The sequence below is a fragment of the Callorhinus ursinus genome, unplaced genomic scaffold, assembly GCF_003265705.2.
Source record: "Callorhinus ursinus isolate GAN/ISIS: 27379988/994484 unplaced genomic scaffold, GSC_fseal_2.0 scaffold39, whole genome shotgun sequence".
In the NCBI taxonomy this organism is placed as follows: Eukaryota; Metazoa; Chordata; class Mammalia; order Carnivora; family Otariidae; genus Callorhinus; species Callorhinus ursinus.
Genome location: NW_027397101.1, coordinates 898110 through 919461, shown reverse-complemented (window position 1 = coordinate 919461; position 21352 = coordinate 898110). Strand labels below are relative to the sequence as shown.

The 21352-nt window shown below is 41.0% G+C and overlaps 1 protein-coding gene across 4 annotated transcripts in view; it reads left to right on the top strand.

Annotated features, from left to right (window-relative positions):
* The window catches only part of FRMD3 (FERM domain containing 3), a 319301-nt gene that overhangs the window by 136756 nt on the left and 161193 nt on the right, over positions 1-21352 (top strand). For all 4 annotated transcript variants that reach the window (XM_073880661.1, XM_025851700.2, XM_073880660.1 and 1 more), the window contains exon 2: positions 9272-9376. In XM_073880661.1, coding sequence (XP_073736762.1) covers positions 9272-9376 — 105 coding nt within the window. The remainder of the gene's footprint in view (positions 1-9271; positions 9377-21352) is intronic.

Sequence of the window (21352 nt, the reverse complement as noted above, 5' to 3'; positions counted from 1 at the left end):
CTCCGATTTCCCCCTTCATTTTTCCCTTCCTACTATCTTTTTTTTTTAAATATGTAATGTATTATTTGTTTCAGAGGTACAGGTCTGTGATTCATCAGTCTTGCACAATTCACAGCACTCACCATAGCACATACCCTCCCCAATATCTATCACCCAGCCACCCCATCCCTCCCACCTTCCACCACTCCAGCAGCCCTCAGTTTGTTTTCTGAGATTAAGAATTCCTCATATCAGTGAGGTCGTGTGATACATGTCTTTCTTTGATTGACTTATTTTGCTTAGCATAATACCATCTAGTTCCATCCACATCATTACAAATGGCAAGATTTTTTTTTTTTGATGGCTGCATAAAATTCCATTGTATATATATACCACATCTTTATCCATTCATCTGTTGATGCACATCTTGGCTCTTTCCATAGTTTGGCTATTGTGGACATTGCTGCTGTACACATCGGGTGCACATACCCTTTCAGATCCCTACATTTGTATCTTTGGGGTAAATACCCAGTAGTGCAATTGCTGGGTCATATGGTAGCTGTATTTTCAACTTTTTGAGGACCCTCCATACTGTTTTCCAGAGTGGCTGCACCAGTTTGCATTCCCACCAACAGTGTAGGAGGGTTCCCCTTTCTCTGCATCCTCACCAACATCTGTCATTTCCTGACTTGTTAATTTTAGCCATTCTTACTGGTGTGAGGTGGTATCTCATTGATTTGGATTTCCCTGATGCTGAGCGATGTTGAGCACTCTTTTATGTGTCTGTTGGCCATTTGGATGTCTTCTTTGTAGAAATGTCTGTTCGTGTCTTCTGCCCATTTCTTGATTGGATTATTTGTTCTTTGGGTGTTGAGTTTGGTAAGTTCTTTATAGATTTGGCTACTAGTCCTTTATCTGATATGTCATTTGCAAATACCTTCTCCCATTCTGTCGGTTGTCTTTTGGTTTTGTGGACTGTTTCCTTTGCTGTGCAAAAAGCTTTTTATCTTGATGAAATCCCAATAGTTCATTTTTGCCCTTGCTTCCCTTGCCTTTGGCGATGTTTCTAGGAAGAAGTTGCTGCGGCTGAGGTCGAAGAGGTTGCTGCCTGTGTTCTCCTTTAGGATTTTGATGGACTCCTGTCTCACGTTTAGGTCTTTCAACCATTTGGAGTCTATTTTTGTGTGTGGTGTAAGGAAATGGTCCAGTTTCATTCTTCTGCATGTGGCTGTCCAATTTTCCCAGCACCATTTGTTGAAGAGACTGTCTTTTTTCCATTGGACATTCTTTCCTGCTTTGTCAAAGATGAGTTGCCCATAGAGTTGAGGGTCCATTTCTGGGCTCTCTATTCTGTTCCATTGATCTAGGTGTCTGTTTTTGTGCCAGTACCATACTGTCTTGATGATGACAGCTTTGTAATAGAGCTAGAAGTCCGGAATTGTGATGTCGCCAGCTTTGCTTTTCTTTTTCACCATTCCTCTGCCTATTCGGGGTCTTTTCTGGTTCCATACAAATTTTAGGATTATTTGTTCCATTTCTTTGAAAAAAGTGGGTGGTATTTTGATAAGGATTGCATTAAATGTGTAGATTGCTCTAGGTAGCATTGACATCTTCACAATATTCTTCCAATCCATGAGCATGGAGCATTTTTCCATTTCTTTGTGTCTTCCTCAATTTCTTTCATGAGTATTTTATAGTTTTCTGAGTACAGATTCTTTGCCTCTTTGGTTAGATTTATTCCTAGGTATCTTATGGTTTTGGGTGCAGTTGTTAATGGGATTGACTCCTTAATTTCTTCTGTCTTGTTGGTGGTGTAGAGGAATGCAACTGATTTCTGTGCATTGATTTTATATCCTGCCACTTTACTGAATTCCTGTATGAGTTCTAGCAGTTTTGGGGTGGAGTCTTTTGGGTTTTCCACATAAATATCATATCATCTGCAAAGAGTGAGAGTTTGACTTCTTTGCTGATTCGGATGCCTTTGATTTCTTTTTGTTGTCTGGTTGCTGTGGCTAGGACTTCTAGTACTATGTTGAACAGCAGTGGTGATAGTGGACATCCTTGCTGTGTTCCTGACCTTAGGGGGAAAGCTTTCAGTTTTTCCCCCACTGAGAATTATATTTGCTGTGAGTTTTTCATAGATGGCTTTTATGATATTGAAGTATGTACCCTCTATCCCTACACTCTGAGGAGTTTTAATCAAGAAAGGATGCTTTACTTTGTCAAATGCTTTTTCTGCATCTCTTGAGAGGATCATATTGTTCTTGTTCTTTCTTTTATTAATGTATTGTATCACATGGATTGATTTGCAGATATTGAACCAATCTTGCAGCCCAGGGATAAATCCCACTTGGTCATGGTGAAAAATCCTTTTAATGTACTATTGGATCCTTTGGCTAGTATTTTGGTGAGAATTTTTGCATCCATGTTCATCAGGGATATTGGTTTGTAATTCTCCTTTTTGATGGGATCTCTTTGTCTGATTTTGGGATCAAGGTAATGGTGGCCTCATAAAATGAGTTTGGAAGTTTTCCTTCCATTTCTATTTTTTTGGAACAGTTTCAGAAGAATAGGTATTAATTCTTTAAATGTTTGGTAGAATTCCCCTGGGAAGCCATCTAGCCCTGGGCTCTTGTTTGTTGGGAGATTTTGATTACTGCTTCAATTTCCTTGCTGATTATGGGTCTGTTCAGGTTTTCTATTTCTTCCTGGTTCAGGTTTGGTAGTTGATACATCTCTAGGAATGCATCCATTTCTTCCAGATTATCTAATTTGCTGGCATATAGTTGCTCATAGTGAGTTCTTATAATTGTTTGTATTTCTTTGGTGTTGGTTGTGGTCTCTCCTCTTTCATTCCTGATTTTGTTGATTTGGGTCATTTCTCTTTTCTTTTTGATAAATCTGGCCAGGGGTTTATCAATCTTATTAATTCTTTCAAAGAACCAGCTCCTAGTTTCATTGATCTGTTCTACTGTTCTTTTGGTTTCTATTTCATTGATTTCTGCTCTGATCTTTATTTCTCTTCTCCTGCTGGGTTTAGGCTTTATTTGCTGTTCTTTCTCCAGCTCCTTTAGGTGTAGGGTTAGGTTGTGTATTTGAGACCTTTCTTGTTTCTTTTTTTCTTTTTTTCTTTTTTTTTTTGAGACCTTTCTTGTTTCTTGAGAAAGACTTGTATTGCTATATACTTTCCTCTCAGGACCGCCTTTGCTGCATCCCAAAGATTTTGAACCGTTGTGTTTTCATTTTCATTGGTTTCCATGAATTTTTTTAATTCTTTTTTGATTTCTTGGTTGACCCATTCATTCTTTAGTAGGATGCTCTTTAGCCTCCATGTATTTGAGTTCTGTCTGACTTTCCTCTTGTGGTTGAGTTCTAGTTTCAAAGCATTGTGGTTCGAAAATATGCAGGAAATGATTCCAGTCTTTTGGTACCGGTTGAGACCTGATTTGTGACCTAGGATGTGATCTATTCTGGAGAGTGTTCCATGGGCACTAGAGAAGAATGTGTATTTTGTTGCTTTGGGATAGAATGTTCTGAATATATCTATGAAGTCCATTTGGTCCAGTGTGTCTTTTAAAGTCTTTATTTCCTTGTTGATCTTTGCTTAGATGATCTGTCCATTTCAGTGAGGGGGATGTTAAAATCCCCCACTATTATTGTATTGTTGTCAATGTGTTTCTTTGCTTTTGTTATTAATTGCCTTATATAATTGGCTGCTCCCATGTTAGGGGCATAGATATTTACAATTGTTAGATCTTCTTGGTGGATTGACCCTTTAAGTAGGATATAGTGTCCTTCCTCATCTCTTATTACAGTCTTTGTTTTAAAATCTAATTTGTCTGATATAAGGATTGCCACCCCAGCTTTCTTTTGGTGTCCATTAGCATGGTAAATGGTTTTCCACCCCTTCAGTTTCAATGTGGGGGTGTCTTTGGGTCTAAAATGAGTCTCTTGCAGACAGCATATAGATGGCTCATGTTTTTTAATCCAGTCTGATAGCCTGTGTCTTTTGATTGGGGCATCGAGCCCATTTACATTCAGGGTAACTATTGAAAGATACGAATTTAGTGCCATGGTATTGCCTGTAAGGTGACTGTTACTGTATATTGTCTCTGTTCCTTTCTGGTCTATGTTACTTTTAGGGTCTCTCTTTGCTTAGAGGACCCCTTTTGATATTTCTTGTAGGGCTGGTTTGGTATTTGCAAATTCCTTTAGTTTTTGTTTCTCCTGGAAGCCTTTTATCTCTCCTTCTATTTTCAGTGACAGACTAGCTGGATATAGTATTCTTGGCTGCATATTTTTCTCCTTTAGTGCTCTGAAGATATCATGCCAGTCCTTTCTGGCCTGCCAGGTCTCTGTGGATAGGTCTGCTGCCAACCTGATATTTTCACCATTGTAGTTTGCAAACCTATTGTCCTGAGCTGCTTTCAGGATTTTCTCTTTGTCTCTGAGACTCCTAAGTTTTACTATTAGATGTCGGGGTGTTGACCTATTTTTATTGATTTTTGAGGGGTGTTCTCTGTGCCTCCTGGATTTTGATGCCTGTTTCCATCCCCAAATTAGGGAAGCTCTCTGCTATAATTTGCCCCAATATACCTTCTGCCCCTCTCTCTTCTTCTGGGATCCTAATTATTCTAATATTGTTTCATCTTATGTTATCATTTATCTCTCGAAGTCTGCCCTCATGATCCAGTAGTTATTTATCTCTTTTTCTCACCTTCTTTATTCTCCATCATTTGGTCTTCTCTATCACTAATTCTCTCTTCTGCCTCATTTATCCCAGCAGAGCCTCCATTTTTTATTACGCTTCATTAGTAGCCTTTTTTATTTCGATTTCAGTTCTTTTATTTCTCCAGAAAGGGTTTCTCTAGTATATTCCATGCTTTTTTCAAGCCCAGCTAGTATCTTTATAATCGTCATTCTGAACTCTAGTTCCGACATCTTACTAATGTCCATATTGATTAGGTCCCTGGCAGTCAGTAATGCCTCTTGTTCTTTTTTTTTTGAGGTGAGTTTTTCTGTCTTGTCATTTTGTCCAGAGGAGAACAGATGAATGAGAGAACAAAATGCTAACAGGGTAACAACAACCCCAGAAAAATATGTACTAAACATATCAGAAGAGACGTTCCAGAAAGTGGTCGCTTTTCTGTTCAGAGAGTTGCTGCTACTCTTTTCTTCGATCTCCTGTTGAGTTTGTAGGTGTTCAGAATGGTTTGATACCTATCTAGCTGCATTCCCGGGACCAGATGAAATTTAGGTGTCCTACTCTTCGGCCATCTTGCTCCTCCTCCCCATTATTTTTTTTACTAGAATAAATTTAGTGTCAGATTTCATGACTTGCTTAATGTCAGCCAAGTGGTAAGTGGTGGAAACAGAACTCTAACATATTTGCCTATTCTTTCTTTCCAGTACATACTTTAGGGTGGGGAGGAGAGGTAGGTTTTTTGAAAAGTAAGCTAGTTTGTGATTACAAAAATTAGGTTCTTTTCCAACCTATGGGAGAGGGCCCTGAGAGAATGTGGGATTATTGTAAGAAATTCAGGTATACACACACACACACACACACACCAATAATTAGCAGAAAATGGGCAGAGAAGGTGGCAAGAGGACTCAGTCCCCTTTACATAGTTAAGGCTCCTAGAGTAAAGAAATCCCCAAAGCACCCAGAACCTGGTGGTGGTTTATATCTGACCATCTCAAACTCTTGATGGTGAGAGACCAGTACTAGATTTTGTTCCTTCAATCTGTTTTGGACTAACAGGTGTTTAAAAAAAAACAAAACAAATCTCCCTTCCCAAAACACACCCAATGAAAATAGAATACTCTTAATTTCCACACTTGTTTCATGGAAGACTGATAACAAAGAGTTGACATTCCCTCACAGTCTATAGACCATATTTTGACTAGCATTGGCTTAGATTTTTAACATATTGAAAAAAACTACAGTTGAAAAAATTGTATTCATGCTATTTTAGTACAGTATTTGTAAATCAATCCACAGTGTGTTCTAGGTGGTGAGGACCAGTAGTATTGGGACATATGTTTAAACATGTGTGGCGAACACATTCTTTGTTCAATGCTGTCAGTGCATTTCTGAGACCTACAGCATAACCTCATTTAGAGACAGCAACCAAAGTCTATACTTAAGGCACTTTCTTGAGGCACAGATCACACACTTATGTCCTAATGTTTTTCTTATGTGCTACTTTTGTGATAAAACATGACTTAGGCAATAGCTCTAAAGAATTTATATTCACTGTTTGAATCACCCTCCCCCATTCAGTCAGTATTGAAAGGACAACTGTTGTGGGAAAATAAAAAATTTGACATTAAAAATTGAAGTCCTTATACTTGAAATCTTCGATAACTACGTCTCCACATAGACATTGAAGGATTTGGGTGAAAGTTGGCTAATTCCACTATGTTTGTGGAATCTCCATCTCCCCGGGGACTTTAGTGTCCTCCAAAGGCTCACCGTCTGTTCCCAGACCCCAGATTTTCCATGAGAAAAAGCAGTGCCTCGTTTATTCACTCCATAACTTCCAGTGTGCCAGGCAGGGTGGTGAACAGTGGCTTCTACTCTCAGGAAGCTCAGGAGGAAGCAAGTGGAGGATTTGAGTCAGTTCAACAGAGTTCCAGGAGTGGGAGTTGGGAGCAGAACTAGTGTTCACCCCAAGGCCCTCCCCTGCTATGAGGTGTGTGGAACTGGCACGTGGACCCCCTCATGTACCTGACCCTGAATGAGCTCTTCTGACCCTTGGGCCTGGGCCCAGGTGGTCTTTTATTTAACATAAGAACTGGGCTTCGTGCACAGAAGTGATAATAGGAAGTTAAATGCCTTAAGAACTTGGTCCAGATTTCCAGGCAGAGCAGAACGTGAGGCTGTGAGCTGGCTTTCTTGGCATGAAGCAGCGACACAGAGCATCTCAAGATGACGAGGCTGGCTGGCAGCCCCTAGGCACAGGGACCATTTTTGTTCCTGAGATTGGAAAACACTTTAATTTTTGTGAGTTGAGGCATAGACAATTCTCCATGGTGAAAATGGGCTTTTTTCCCCCGCCTACTGACGTCTGCAACCAGGTACAATGTTTGCACTTCTCACACATGGGGGAAATTCCCCTAGACCCATGCTTCTCAAAATGAATGAACATGTGAATAACCAGGGGATCTTGCTGAAATGCAAATTAGGTTCAGTTGGTCTGGAGCTGTGCCCAAGATTCTGTGTTTGCAACAAACTCCCTCCTGGGTGATGCTGAGGACACTGTTCTGCAGTATTGCTGGTTTGTGGGCAGAGCTTTTAGGAACAGGGGCCTGGAAAGCATGGGAACTGACCTCACCTGCTTTTGTGGAAGATACTGATTTCTGTTTCATCCCCACTTGTGTATTCCACTCAACACAATGTCTATAGTGGCGTTTTCTTTTCTCAAGGGTCTTATGTAATATGGGAGAGTTGTATGTATTGGTTGATGTGTTTAATCATTTAAAAAAAAAATCTTTGTTGTGCTTTTAAGTACATCTTCAGGGCAAAATGTTAGCTGTCAGGCACAATCAAGTTCTGCTCAGTCCCGCATCATTACAAAGTATTGCTTTGACCCACATATCTTGTGTGTCTCGCATATAGGGGGGGCAGTCCAACATAGTAAATCCTAATGCAGAGAGCTTGGCAATCCAATCACAGAATGACAGACTCTCATGTTATGTTCAGTGATTTGATTCTTCAGCAACTTCTTAAATGGATGCATTAGAGAGTAAATCTGTAAAAGGAACTAAATCCATTGATTATATTGTGGGCATCAGATATAGTTCGTCATTTGAGCTTCCAGGGTTAAAAGCAATTAGAGAAATCTGAAAACAAATTCCATTTTGATGCTTTGTCCCTTTTGAGCTACATTAGATGGTTTCAGTAAAGGAAGTAAAGGCTCAAAGTTTATTCAAAATTAAACTCAATGTGATTTCAGGAGAATCGGGGCTTCATATCACAATATGTGCTTATATGCCCCCATCCTTTATTCAGTGCAGTACATCCCAGGCCAGTGAGTGGCTTTTGCATCAGCTTTCTGAGCTGATGTTAGTAGTTTCTAATGAAAAGATAATCATGTAACATAGATCAAACTCATCTTCCAAAATTATTTTTAGTGGATTGGAGGAGTGGCTCACTTAGTGTCTCTAATTTCTTCATTTATTTTTATAGGTCACATTCCACCCCTAAAATATTCCATGGGTCTGTCAGCAACTTTGATTGAAGCAGAAATTAATCTTATCAAATATCTTGATGAAGGCTTGGAAGAGTCCTTGCTTCAACAGGGTTTTGTGGTAATGGTATTCGTCTTAATCAGATTTGGCTGACAAATCTCTCACAGAATTTTAGAAGGAAAAATAATCTAACTGACTCATTTTACCCATGTGAAATAGCTGGGGAGTTTGCCTAAGGTCACCTGGGCCTATCCCAATCTGTCCTCCCTCCACCCCCACCATCTCCACATCCCTTAAGGATGTGATGCACTGGCTTTGAGGCCCAAAGCAGCAGGTTTTCCACCTTTCCCAGTGGGAGGCAGGGTGTTCCGTCTAACACCATTCACTGTAGTCCCATAGCATCCAGATTCGGCCTTCTAGCAGAGTTGCAGTGCACTCACTCGTCTCTGGGGAGATAAAATAGTGTGGTAGGAGCCCTGATTCTATAGCCAGGTGGCCTGGGTCAAATGCTACCTTGCTGTATACATCTTGTGTGACTTTGGGCAGGCCACCGAGGCTCGGTGCTTCTGTTTCTTTAGATGTAAATTGGGGACCTTCCTCATAGGATCGTTATGAAGACTGAATGAGTGAATACCTGCTGAGCAATTATGGCAAACATTCAGGTGCATTGTATGTGGAATTATATGTGGGTTTGTGAATGGTGGTTCTCCACTAGGTATTGAATTGTTAAATCAGTGTTCTGAATCATAAATAGCTTTAGAAAAGTTAAATGGCCCATAACAGAATAAAATAGAACATATTAGAGTACACTGCATCTATGCAGGGTGTTGTTTGGTGTCTCTTTGGCTTTCTTTTTAGTGTTCCTTTGGCTGTGTGTGTGTGTATGTGTGTGTGTGTGTGTGTGTGTGTAATGGTTCACAGGGTAAAAATGTATTTCTCACTGTGGATTGTAGTTAAGAGTTTAGAAGTCCCTGCTCCAGGGACTGGAGTGAGCTAATCCATTTCTCTAAATGCAGACCTATGGGGTAAATGCGGCACATTTTAGACATGAATGTACAAGATGAGCTCTGGCTGAAACTTAAATGTGCTTCTTTTGCAGAGGGAGACCAAAGGGCAGTTTCTTATTGACCACATCTGCAACTACTACAGCTTGCTGGAGAAGGACTATTTTGGGATTCGTTATGTGGACCCAGAGAAGCAGCGGGTAAGAGCCAACCTCTGTCTGGATCCATTTGGGGGAGTGACTCACACTGTGGGTGACCAGAGAGGTTCCTGTCAGAGCAATCATGATGTATTCTTGTTCTCATGGTCATTGACCACTTGAAATATATATTCATGACATATTTGGATTCAGTGATATATGTCCCTCCATCCTGAAGGTCCCAGGAATCTCCATCCCAGCTCCCACCACCTGGGGTTTCCCATTCCTGTAACCCTGCTGTGGGTCCCAACTATGGATTAGGATGCCCTGTACCTGCTCTGATCTCTGCTTCTTAGCCTTCCCCACAGCCAAGCAGGGCAGTGTGTGTGAAAGGGTTAGCTGTGGGTGCTCTGGGACTGGGGCGGGGGGAACAAGTCCACTCTGCCTTCTTTAATTTGTCTTCCTCCTGTTGGTGTCCCTGGTCATCTTTCTCTCCCCTCTTCCCTCTCCACAGTCCCACTTGGTTCTTAGTTTCATATACAATGAGAGGCTTACAGCGTGTATTCTTGTAAAGGAGCAGGCTGTTTAAGGAACAGTTTAGATTTTGTTCTGAAAGCTGGGGAATCGTACTTAGCTTCAGTCCAGTAGGACCTAATCTTCTTTAAACACATACCATGCGGTGGCTCAGAAAGATTTTGCTTTCCTATAGCACTTGCAGGAACTCTCTAATGGTCCAAACATTTACCTGAGTGAGAGGGAGGTAGCAGGATACTAGTGAGGACGTAGGAATGACATGAGGTCACACAGGGGATTCATGTGACATTTTCTACTGTTCATAGTTGTTCCCAGACCTGGCCCTGCAACAAAATCACCTTAGGAGTTTACTAACAATGCTGATCGTAGACCCTCTTCTGGACCTCCTGAATCAGAATCCTTGGGGCTAGGACCAGGAACATGTATTTTAGCACATCCTGATTCTACTTTTGATGCAGCCATCTCAGCTTTGGTCTTCAGGCTGATGTTGGGGACCATGGCATAAAGATATTCATAGATATAGCTTCTTGTGGCTTATGAAGATATTACCCTTTTTTGGAGAGAGAAACAGTTTTGTAGATATCTGCCCAAGGTCTCACAGCTAGTAAGTGATGGAGGGAGTATTGAGTTCCCTGTGGGTCAGACTCTGTGGACTATATTAGTCATCTAACCACCACTGACTATAGATTCTTTTTGTGCAAAATCCCATCCTAAACTCTAAACAAGCAACCTTCAGAAGTAATTCTAGCTACCATTAGTTGAGCATCTGTCATATGCCAGGAATTCTGTCATGGTCTCTAGTCTTCTCTACAACACTGTAAGGAAGGGGAAAACTGAGGTACGGAGGGTCAGTGGCTTGTCTAAGGCTACATGGCTAGTAATTAATGGTAGAAGAATGATATCTGAACCCACATTCTTTCCACCCATCTCCCAAGTGAAAATTTGAAACCTAACCTAGACCAGGGATTTGTAGACCTTTTCTGTAAAGGACCAGATAGAAAATATTTTCACTTTGTGACCCATACAACCTCTGTCATAATTTTTCAATTATTTTATTCTAGTGGAAAGTGGCCATAGACTATACCTAAATTAATGGACATAGCTGTGTTCTAATAAAACTTTTTTCTAGTAAAAGTATTTTATAAATAGGCAACTAGCCATGTTTGCTGACCCTTAGCCGAGATAATATCTGGAAACCACTTTAATGCATAAGCTGTTTTTATTTCTTTTGACTCATTGGGAAGATATTAGATAACCTATTAAGAGAATTCTTTAGAATTGGAATCAGATGTTGGTATGAACTCATGGTTTTTCAAAAAATATATACATAGACAGAAATATAGATGTGCGGGTGTGCATGTGGGCTAGTATGTGTACGTATATAGTTCCAAGTTCTATTTTCTGAGATGGCCTAGAAGCAATGACACTACAGTAGCAATGAGCACACCTACCCCCTAGATCTTGGTTTCTAAATATCCTTTTCTAATAAAAGGAACAAGGTCCTTGAAAATGTGTCTGATTCTAGGGCAGAGTCAGGGACATCACAAGATGAGCCTGGAGCATGTTTTCATGCCAGAAAGTAAGGAACTGCTCGGAAGATAAAAGGTCACTAGAATGACACAGAGCCAACCAGAAAGAACTGCCAGTGACCAAAAATGGAAAATTAGAGGGACAAAAGAGAAATAACAATAGCATTGGATTATAATCCATAAAGTAAAATATCCATGAGCCATATGGATATAAGTAATTGAATAAATAAATAAAAGGGGGAGAAGAGATGGCTCTTCCTTACAGATGAATTCCAGTTAATAAGTGTAGAAGGAATGAGAGATGATTGTACACAATGATTGTTGTATACAAGATTCATTGATGAATGCTAAAATTAGTGGGCAGAAGTTTGAGGAGAAACAAGATATCTGTATAGTCTCAAAGTACTCCTCCCCGCCCCCCATATCTTTTGATTACAAAGGGAGAAAGACTAACTTTATAGTGGTGAAACCTGGCAGGCACCACTTTAACTAAGCCATCAAGGTTATCACCAGGGAGAAGACATTCCAATATCACGTACCCCCTGATTATCCTGCATTGAGGAGGGCACGTCATCCCTATGGTATTCTTCCCAATAATGCTTCACTTCATTCAAATCTTGAGGAAATGTAGGAGAGCCTGAAGTGAGAGACATTCTCCAAAACAACTTAACTATATTCTTCAAAAGTATTGAGGTCATGAAAGACAAGGAAAGACTGTGGAACTCTCATAGATTAGAGAGACATATCAACTAAGGCCATGTGGGATTCTGGATTGGATTCTGGAACAGAGAAAACTCTGACAGTGGGAAAACTGATACACTCCAGATTAAGTCTGTAATTCAGTTAATAGCATTGTGTTAGTATTAGTTTCTTAATTTCAATAATTGTACTGTGGTTACGGAAGATGCTAACATTAGGGGGAGAGGGTGGTTATATTTATACCTTAGTCATATGTTTAAAATTATTTAAGTTAAAAAGTGTTTAGGTTGATGTGCTTCATTGTTCTTTATATTTTGACTTGGTTAAGCTTAATTTTTAATGTCTAGATTTGGGTAGTGGATTAGTGGAAGAAATGTGGGCCGCACTCCAAACAAAACTGTCTTATCTGATGTATCCACTAAATTGCTTACAGGATTGCTTGAATCATTTTCCACCCTGCATCATAGCCTTTTCTAGACTTTTGATTCTGAGGATTCATTGGGAGTGTAGCTTTCACTTGGGTTGCAGAGTAGTTACTACACGAAACCACATGGACTTTGTACTCAGAAAGATGTGCATTAAATCCCACCTCTGCTGGTCAGTAAGCTGTGTGATCTTGACCAAGTTATTGAGCTTTTCTGAGTCCCTGTCCTGATGTTTAAAACAGATAACAGTACCCACCTGTAGGGTTGATATGGGAATTCAAGATAAAGTTTAACAAATGGTATATACCGAGTACATGGTATAGGTTATTTTTATTGAGTCTTATAATTATTATGCATTGGCTTGGTCTAGGTGAGGCAATCATATGAAGAAATTCAACCATGGATAGGAAGTCTAAAATCTAGAAATGTTCAAAACTGCTTTTAAAGGCAGGATGGCCATTGTTACGATCTTTGAGGAGACAGGTATGAGCCTTGGATAATTAGAAGAATGGGCTCAGAGGCACAAAGATATGCTGATATGGGAGTTTTAAGCAGAGATGAATTGACCAGCATTGGCAGTTTTACCAGGTCGTGTACTTTTTCTCAGTGGAAACTAAAACCGATGGATTATTTGGATAGAAAGCTAATCGACAGAAAATTTAGTTAGAAAAGCTGAAGTGGAACTTACCTTTGCTGTGGGAGTTGGTGGTTTGCCTACAACTCTTCACAACTTGATTTACAGTAAACCATTGTGGAATATTAAATATTTAGCACTATTACATTTGGAACACCATATGTTTGACAAGATGTCTCATGCCCCATATGCTCTGTGATGAGGACTGAGTCAGTAAATGATGACGATCTTTTGCTATTTTAGTGGCAAGGGTTCAGAATTTCCATTAGTTTTAAAATTTGATGTAGGGAGGGGCAGATTGAACACTGGTCAGTAAAAATCCCCTCAAGTTTCTACCATATTCTTTTTTTTTTTTTTAACACTGAAAAATGTTTATTGCTTTGACTGAGTTGGCTGAAACAAAGTGGGAGAGATATAAAATGTGAAAATATTCTTAGTAACACAAAGATACACAACTCTTATATTAGTGTGTAATATTAAGTGTCAAATATGTTACATACATTTTGAAGCAAAATTAAAACTATCAGTGTAATTATAAAAATAAATCCACTTTTGGAAATGGAAGGAATTAAACTATTTCCTGTGCTGCTCCTAAGTACAGGTGGCACTTTTCTCATTTTAAAATATTTCTTTACCTGGTGTGGTTATAATATTATTCCAATTTTTAAATGGGCTAAATGAATTGCTTTTCAAAATTCTTTGAATGTTTTCCTTACTCTATATAGTTTATACAGAACCTGAATATATTCTGATAGATCTCTATGAGCATCTGCAGGTGAACAGTTCTTTAAAGCCTGCAGCTCTAACAGTCAGAAGTAGCTAGAGAAACAGTTCAGTTAGTCAGAATGAACCATTCCAGTCCTGAAATTGTCAATCATTTAGTTATGGATTATATTGCCTGTATGTTTTTCCTTTTCCTAAATAAAGAGGCTAGTTATTTTCTTGCTGTGGGCCCCCTGGATTTCCCTAAACAACTATCTTTTGACATGAAGAATAATTTCGTAAATTATCTCAGCAGGACCTGCTTCCCCGACCAGTTTTTCAAGCACCAGAGGCCATGTTGTGAATGTTAGGAGAAGGTCAGGATACGACCACAAGTTGTATACTGTTGGATACAGATTTTTCTCCAGTTCAAATAGGATGGCGTTACCACCACACACGTACACAGTCACTGCATCCCCTCTGTGAGCATACAACTTCACAATGTTGAGCTCTTCCTTTCCAGGCACTAAGGCAGAGACCTGATCTGTTCCAAGAGTGGGGAAAGCAGTGGTCATATCAGCCCGAAGCTTTATCCTGTCCGACCCCTTGATGGCTGTGTTGGACTTGACCTGAAAGGCCTTGGCAAACATGTCTGCTGGCGTGGCCTGGGGAGGGGAAGGAGAGCACAGAAGCCGCGGCTGTCAGGGAAATGAGAACAGGGAGGCTTCCCGACCTGCAGCCCTAGGGGCAGCCATGCTGGAGCCCAGCTGGAAAAGGGGCCTGGCTGGAAACCTGGGCTGCTCGGCTTCACTCGAGTTTCTACCATATTCTTAAGAACTCATATAATCTTCGTGCCTGAGATTAGGGAAAGGCTGGGTGGTATTCCTCTCATTTTACTGAAAGAGAAAGCTCGGACTGTAAGTTTAGAAGTCTTAGAAGGGATAATTCCAGAAGGTAAAGGTAATACTTGGCTTAAGTCCAAGTATTTTTTCTTAAATGTAACATATTCTTTCCACTGCTTCTCAGGTGTTTGGGTAACTTCTCTTTGGGAAGATGAGGTTTTGGAATAATGAGCTGGATTTCATAATTCTATTTTATTTATTTTTTTAAGTTTATTTATTTTTGTTTTTTAGTAATTTCTACCCAACGTGGGGATTGAACTCACAACCCTGAGATCAAGAGGCCTATGCTCTTCTTTTTTAAGATTTTTTTTTAAATTTATTTATTTGAGAGATTGAGAATGAGAGAGAGAGAGCGCACATGAGGGAGGAGGGTCAGAGGGAGAAGCAGACTTCCCGCTGAGCAGGGAGCCCGATGCGGGACTCGATCCCGGGACTCCAGGATCATGACCTGAGCTGAAGGCAGTCACTCAACCAACTGAGCCACCCAGGCATCCTGAGGCCTATGCTCTTCTGACTGAGCCAGCCAGGCACCTCCCCTAATTCTGTTTTCTATGATGGTTTAGGATGTCCACTCTCCTGGATTTCCCTTCTGCCTTTTCCCCTTTCCCACACCCAGCTAACGGGAAGTCACCCCCTGTGCCTTAGAAGTGGAGGTACTCTCCCCAACCCCAAACCCCCAGCCAGCCCAGTTAGAGGAGGAATTATACCAGGACTAGATTGTAGGTGTTGGTTTATAGTCTGCAGGCAGATTGGACCCAGTGCTTTTGATTTTAACTTCCCTATTTCTAAGCATCTGTTTAACCTACCTACATCAGTATCATTGACTTTTCTAACTTAAGGACCATCTGACTCCTACCCAAAGACAAATTCACTTTGGAAATCAACCCCTCTGGGGCAATCGCCTCAAACACCCTTGTGTTTGGGCATTGTATGTCATGTGGCCACTGGACCACTTTCTGATAGTCTGACCTGGAAAATCATAAATGCAAGGACATGCTGAACCCTGATGCCTCCTTCCCCCAGATAGAATTACAGCCCTGGGGTTTTATGTTGGTAGCCAGAAAGAACGAGTGAACTTATCAGTGAGTTTTATTAATAAAGGGAAAAGACCTTTTCTATGTTAGAGCAGTTTGCTTTTTCTAGAAGTACCTTTGGGGAGGACATGGAATGGAATAAAAAAGAATCACAATGATTTTAGGTTTCACTCTGGGGCTGGTGCCAGGAAGCCAGAAAGCATTATGTCCCACCAGCTGCTCCTGCCTTTGAAAGGCTGCTTCCTGCTCTTGGGGACAATTGCTTCACAGATGCTTGTACCTAAGATCAAGAGTGGTACCTAAGATTTAGGACAGCCCTGCACTGAAGAGAAGGATTGTACTGCTGCTTTAGGTCACTGGTCATGAATGTGTCTGCTTAATGAGTCCACTTTTGTTTTTAAAGTCCCAGGGGTATTAAAAAATCAAGACTACTTGGATGCCTGTTTGGGGAGGAGGTATGGGCAAGTAACTTGGCTTTATGGGAAAGGACTTAGCGTACTCAAATTACAAGGAACACAACAGTATCTTAACAGCTTGAAAACTGGATATTTTGTGGTTCAGTTGTGGCCCAAGGTATTAACTTGACAGGTTTGGGGAAATTGTCATATTCCTTCAGCAGAAAGCAGAACTTGGTGTTTAACTAAAATGATTGCTCATAATTGGCTCTGTCTACACCTGATTTCCATTCCTTGGAAGGGATGAGGATTCCTGATAATGACAGGGTGCAATCTTTAAGTCACTTGGGTAACTGGGATGTCCTAATTTTATTGGAGGGAGGAGCAAGCACATGAACTGGTTATCTTGTTTGGGCCAATAGACAGACATAGGAATAAGTGTGGTGAAAAATGCCATTTTATCCTTACCTGAGTTAGGAAAAAAGCAGGAAGCTATCCAGGGTAAGACAGTCTTCCTCCTTGGTGGTAGCAAGCTCCTGGGCTTGGTTCAGATGAGGGCAGGAATTAATTAGATTGATAAAGTTTAAGTTCCATCATTAGACAGAGAAGCACTCACTGGAGGCTTCCAGCAGGCAAGGACATCAGAGCTGACAGGAGATCAGCAGGTTTGGAAGTTTCAAATAGCTCTAGAGACAAGCTGAGAAGAAGACTAGAATGTAAAGGTGATGTATAACTTGGAGACATAAAAGCAGTATTGATAAGGACTGATAGTGGGAGCAGACTTTTCTTTTTCATGCATGCTCAAGCAAATGTCGTGTAAAGTTTCAATTGTAATTGTGTTCTATCCATGGAGAGTGATAATGGGGAGTGTCTTAGTCAGCTTGGGCTGCTATAAGAAAACACCTGCTTATGCAGGACACTTAATTCTCACAGTTCTAGAGCCTGGGAAGTTCAAGTTCAAGATGCCGACAGAGTTGGTTCCTGGTGAGAACTCTCTTCTGGGCTTGCAGAGGGCTGCCTTTTCCCTGTGTCCACACATGGTGGGGGGAGAGAGAGAGCATGTGGGTGCTCTGGTCTCTCTTCCTCATCTTATAAGGACACTAATCCCATCATGGGGTTCCACCATCATGACTTCTTCTAAACCTTATTACCTTCAAAGGTCCCACTTCCAAATACTATCACGTTGGGGGCCAGGGCTTCAACATGTGAATTTGGTGGGTGCTGGGGGACAAACATTCAGTTCATAATAAGGAGTAAGAGTTCTAGTTATCTATTGCTGTGTAACAAGTTTCCTCAAACACTCAGGGACTTAAATGAACACAATTTTATCATATGCCAGGATTTTTTGGCTCAGATACTTGAGCAGGGCTCAGTGAGGTGATTCTTCTGTTCCATGTGGTGTTGACTGGGCTCCCTCAGTGGTATTCAGCTAATGGCTGGTCTATTCTGGGGGCGTGTGGTGCTCAGAGGGTCCAAGATGTTTTCATTCATATGCCTGGAACCTTAATGAGATGGCTGGAAGGTGGGTCTTGGGGACACCCTCGCTCTGCATGTGGTTTCAGGGCCTCTCCACATGGCCTGTTCAGCTGGGTGTTTGGGCTTCATACAGGGCCTCTTTGGACACCAAGTACAGGTAGAACCACTTACCAAATAAACTGTACAAAAAGGGTTTTGGGGAGAAGTGGTAAGTTTTGGATATGTTGAGTTTGGGATACCTATGAGATGTTGAGGTAGAGATGTTCAGTCTATAGTTGGGAATATGCATCTGAAGCTTAATGAAGAGGTTTAGGCCACAGATGGAGATTTTGGAGCCCATGAGATTTTCACAACCATAAAGCCCTGAGCATAGACTGCAGAGCTGAGGGAAAGAATCTAAAATAAGAGGAGAAACTGAAAGCTAAAGAATATCCTTTTTTTAAAAAAAAAAAAAAAATGATGTCCAGAAGGTGAAGCCAGCACAGGGGAATGACCAGGAACATACAGAGCAGAAAGAAAAGAATGAGGCAGGAGAGACCTTCTGGAAGCAAGGGTAGCTGTAGACTTAATACAAGGAGAACAGGCTGCAGTGTCAAACATCAAGAAGGAAGGAGTATGGAGGACGTTATTGCTCAGGTGCTAAGAGCTTTGATGCCAGGAAGATCAGGCTAAATCCTGGCCCTGCATCTTGCTGGTTGTATGACTTTGAGCAGCCTCCTTAACCTCATTTACTTTATCTGTAAAATGGGATGCTAATAATAATAATAATAATAACTATGCCATAAGATTGTTATTTAAGTGCATTAGTCCATATTATCAACATGTAATGGATCTTTTGCTACAGGCTTTAAAGAGTTTGAAAGGTTTGTGGTTCTGGCAGCTAGACAATCTTTGACCTTACAACAGTTTGGTGATGATATGAAATTTCTATGGCTTGGACAGCAAGTGTTACATAGTGGTAAATTCCTTTGTAACAGGCTTGAGGGAAGCCCATCATTTCTTCTATAACTGCATTTTGGTGTCTTAGTGTATTTGAAAATGAACAGCACTTAGTGTTTTTACAACCTCTATTGCATTTTCAGACGACTACTGGTTTTATCTTTAAGTGTACATTAAGGATTTCTTGGATGTAGAGCAGGGCTTGGCACATGGGTATTAGGATGGCCCCATTGGTTTAGTAAATAACATTTTATGGGGACACAGCTATTTCTATTCATTTATGTGTTGTCCCTGGCTGCTTTTGTGTTCCAGTGGCAGAGTTGAGTAGTCCTTACAGACCATATGGGCCACAAAACCTTAAATATTTATATTTACAAATATAAATATTTATATATATAAATATATTTATATTCCTTTTCAGGAAAAAAAAAGTGGTGCTTATGCTTTCTTAAACTTCCTGTTTCCACCTCTGTTTCTTAGGTGTTTCTTTTCCCAGCTGTTACTTCTGTTTTGCTTATCCCCAAGAACCCAGAATGCAGGAGCAGTTATGGTTGAAGGAATAAAAATATTGCACTGAAACAGTGAAGGTTTTCTTGCATGGGTTGACTGCCAGAAGGACAAGAACTTGGGAGTGTGCCTGGCCTATAGATATTTCTGCTGTTGTTGCCATTGGGTTGTAGATTTCACTGAAACTGGAGTGAAAACCATTGGTTACTGGTAGCTAACTAGCTAGGGCCTCGCTCTAACTGGATGATCCAGAACACTGTTAGGTTGCATTCATTTGGATGGTATTCTTCTTTCCTCTGCAGAGGCCAGAGGGTCTAGAAATGGCATAAATTGGCTAGATAATGCAGGGAGACGGAGTTACTCTGGGGCTTTGTCCAGGTGAGATGTGAGAATCAGGCCATCTTTTCAGGGCTAGGATGGGAATTGGTCAGATTGTGGGTCTGGTTACTTCTGAGGGGAAAAACCATCTCCTGTCTGGGAGGTGTATTCATTGTTTAAAGCCCCATTCATTATTTAACACATTTCTCTGGGCTATAGATTATTCTGGTTTGGGCACCGGGGGTTTTGAGAAACATAACAGAGAGGTGTGTAATTTATTCTGTAATCATAGGCTGAATCAATTTCAAAAGAAGCCCAACATTTGAAGATAACCAAGTATGTTATATTGTTTACTTTGGGGAGTGTTCCCCCCCAACCCGGGCTCAGCAGCTGCCAAATTAAAAAATCAATCTACTTCGTTGCAAATCACCACCTCACACACCCACCTTCCTTCCCCCCAGCCCCCGCACCAAACAAGCCAGAATTGCAAAGTACAAAAGAAATGCACCATTTCTATGATGGGGTCGAGAAAAATGATCTCTTAGGGCTAAGTATAGCTGGGCCTAGCAAAATTTAAAAAGAAGCAATTGTTAGTAATGTTTTCATACTTCAGGTTCATACAATGTGGAATGTGAGAGCTGAAGTAATCTTTGGGGTTCTGGAATCTGCCCCACCCCCAAGACCACAGAGAAGGGAATCAGGGCATAGAGGGGTTAGTCAGAGCTCTGCTTTTCACCCTCTTTGTGAGGCTTCATTCACCTTCTCCTCTTTGCTTCAAGCTGCTATCAATCAAAATAAACTTGTTCTGAGAAGTGGCTTGAAATGGTCAGGCTAGATTGTCCAGACTGAAAACTCTGTTAAATTGGGACCTCCCAGAGGGGGATATGCAGGTTACTGGGGTTCAAGCCCACGGCAAAAGGAATAAAACCTCCAAGGGAAGGGTTTTAAATACCATGGGGGGAGGGCAGTTTTTGGTGGGGAGTTAGGGAGGCTGTCTTGGCTCTGGTACCCAGAAGTGGATTTGGAGATAAAAATTCCAGTTTTATTAGGAAGTGTTCCCAGGAAAAAGACTTTCAGGAGCTTGGGGGGATTGGGGCAGGGAAGGGAAGGAGGTCACGCAAGTGTGTGATGTTGAGCAAAGTTGTACAGAGGGTAATTTGGGCTGAAAGCCACAGAGGATTTCTGGAAGAGTGTAGGTCCTGCTTTAGAGTTGTCCTGGCCAAGGGGCGAGAGAGCAGAGGTATTTATCCTCCCACACCTGTCACTTCTTAACCTGACAGTTAAGAGGTGAGTGGGGGAGGCTCATTCTCCATCCTGCATTCTGAGGCAGCCTTCCCCAAAATGATTACTCTGCTGTATAACTAAGGGGAAAAGGGCATCCAGGGGGAATTGGGCAGAACCCTGCCAGGTTCTCTGCAGACACCTTCCTAAGACTTTCAGATCATGTTATAAACATAACAGGGAGAAAACAGATCAGGGCATGCCTCCTCTGGTTCATCTTACTTCCTATAAGCTCATTAGGTAGAATCGCTCATTGGATTTTAGCTTTTTTTTTTAAGATTTTTATTTATTTTTTTATTATTTATTTATTTGACAGAGACAGAGACACAGCGAGAGAGGGAACACAAGCAGGGGGAGTGGGAGAGGGAAAAGCAGGCTTCACCGCTGAACAGGGAGCCCGATGCGGGACCCTGGGATCATGACCTGAGCCGAAGGCAGACGCTTAACGACTGAGCCACCCAGGCGCCCAGATTTTAGCTTCTTTAGTCTTTGGAATTCCTATTCTAAATGAAAGTTGAGGAAATGAAGGTTTCAGTTATAGTAAACCAGACGCAAATTCAGATATTTGGTTGGCAGGCTTTTCTTTCTACCTCTCTTAGGGAATTTCCGTTTCCAGTAAGGAAACAGACTTAAAACAAAACAAAACAAAACACAAAACAAAACA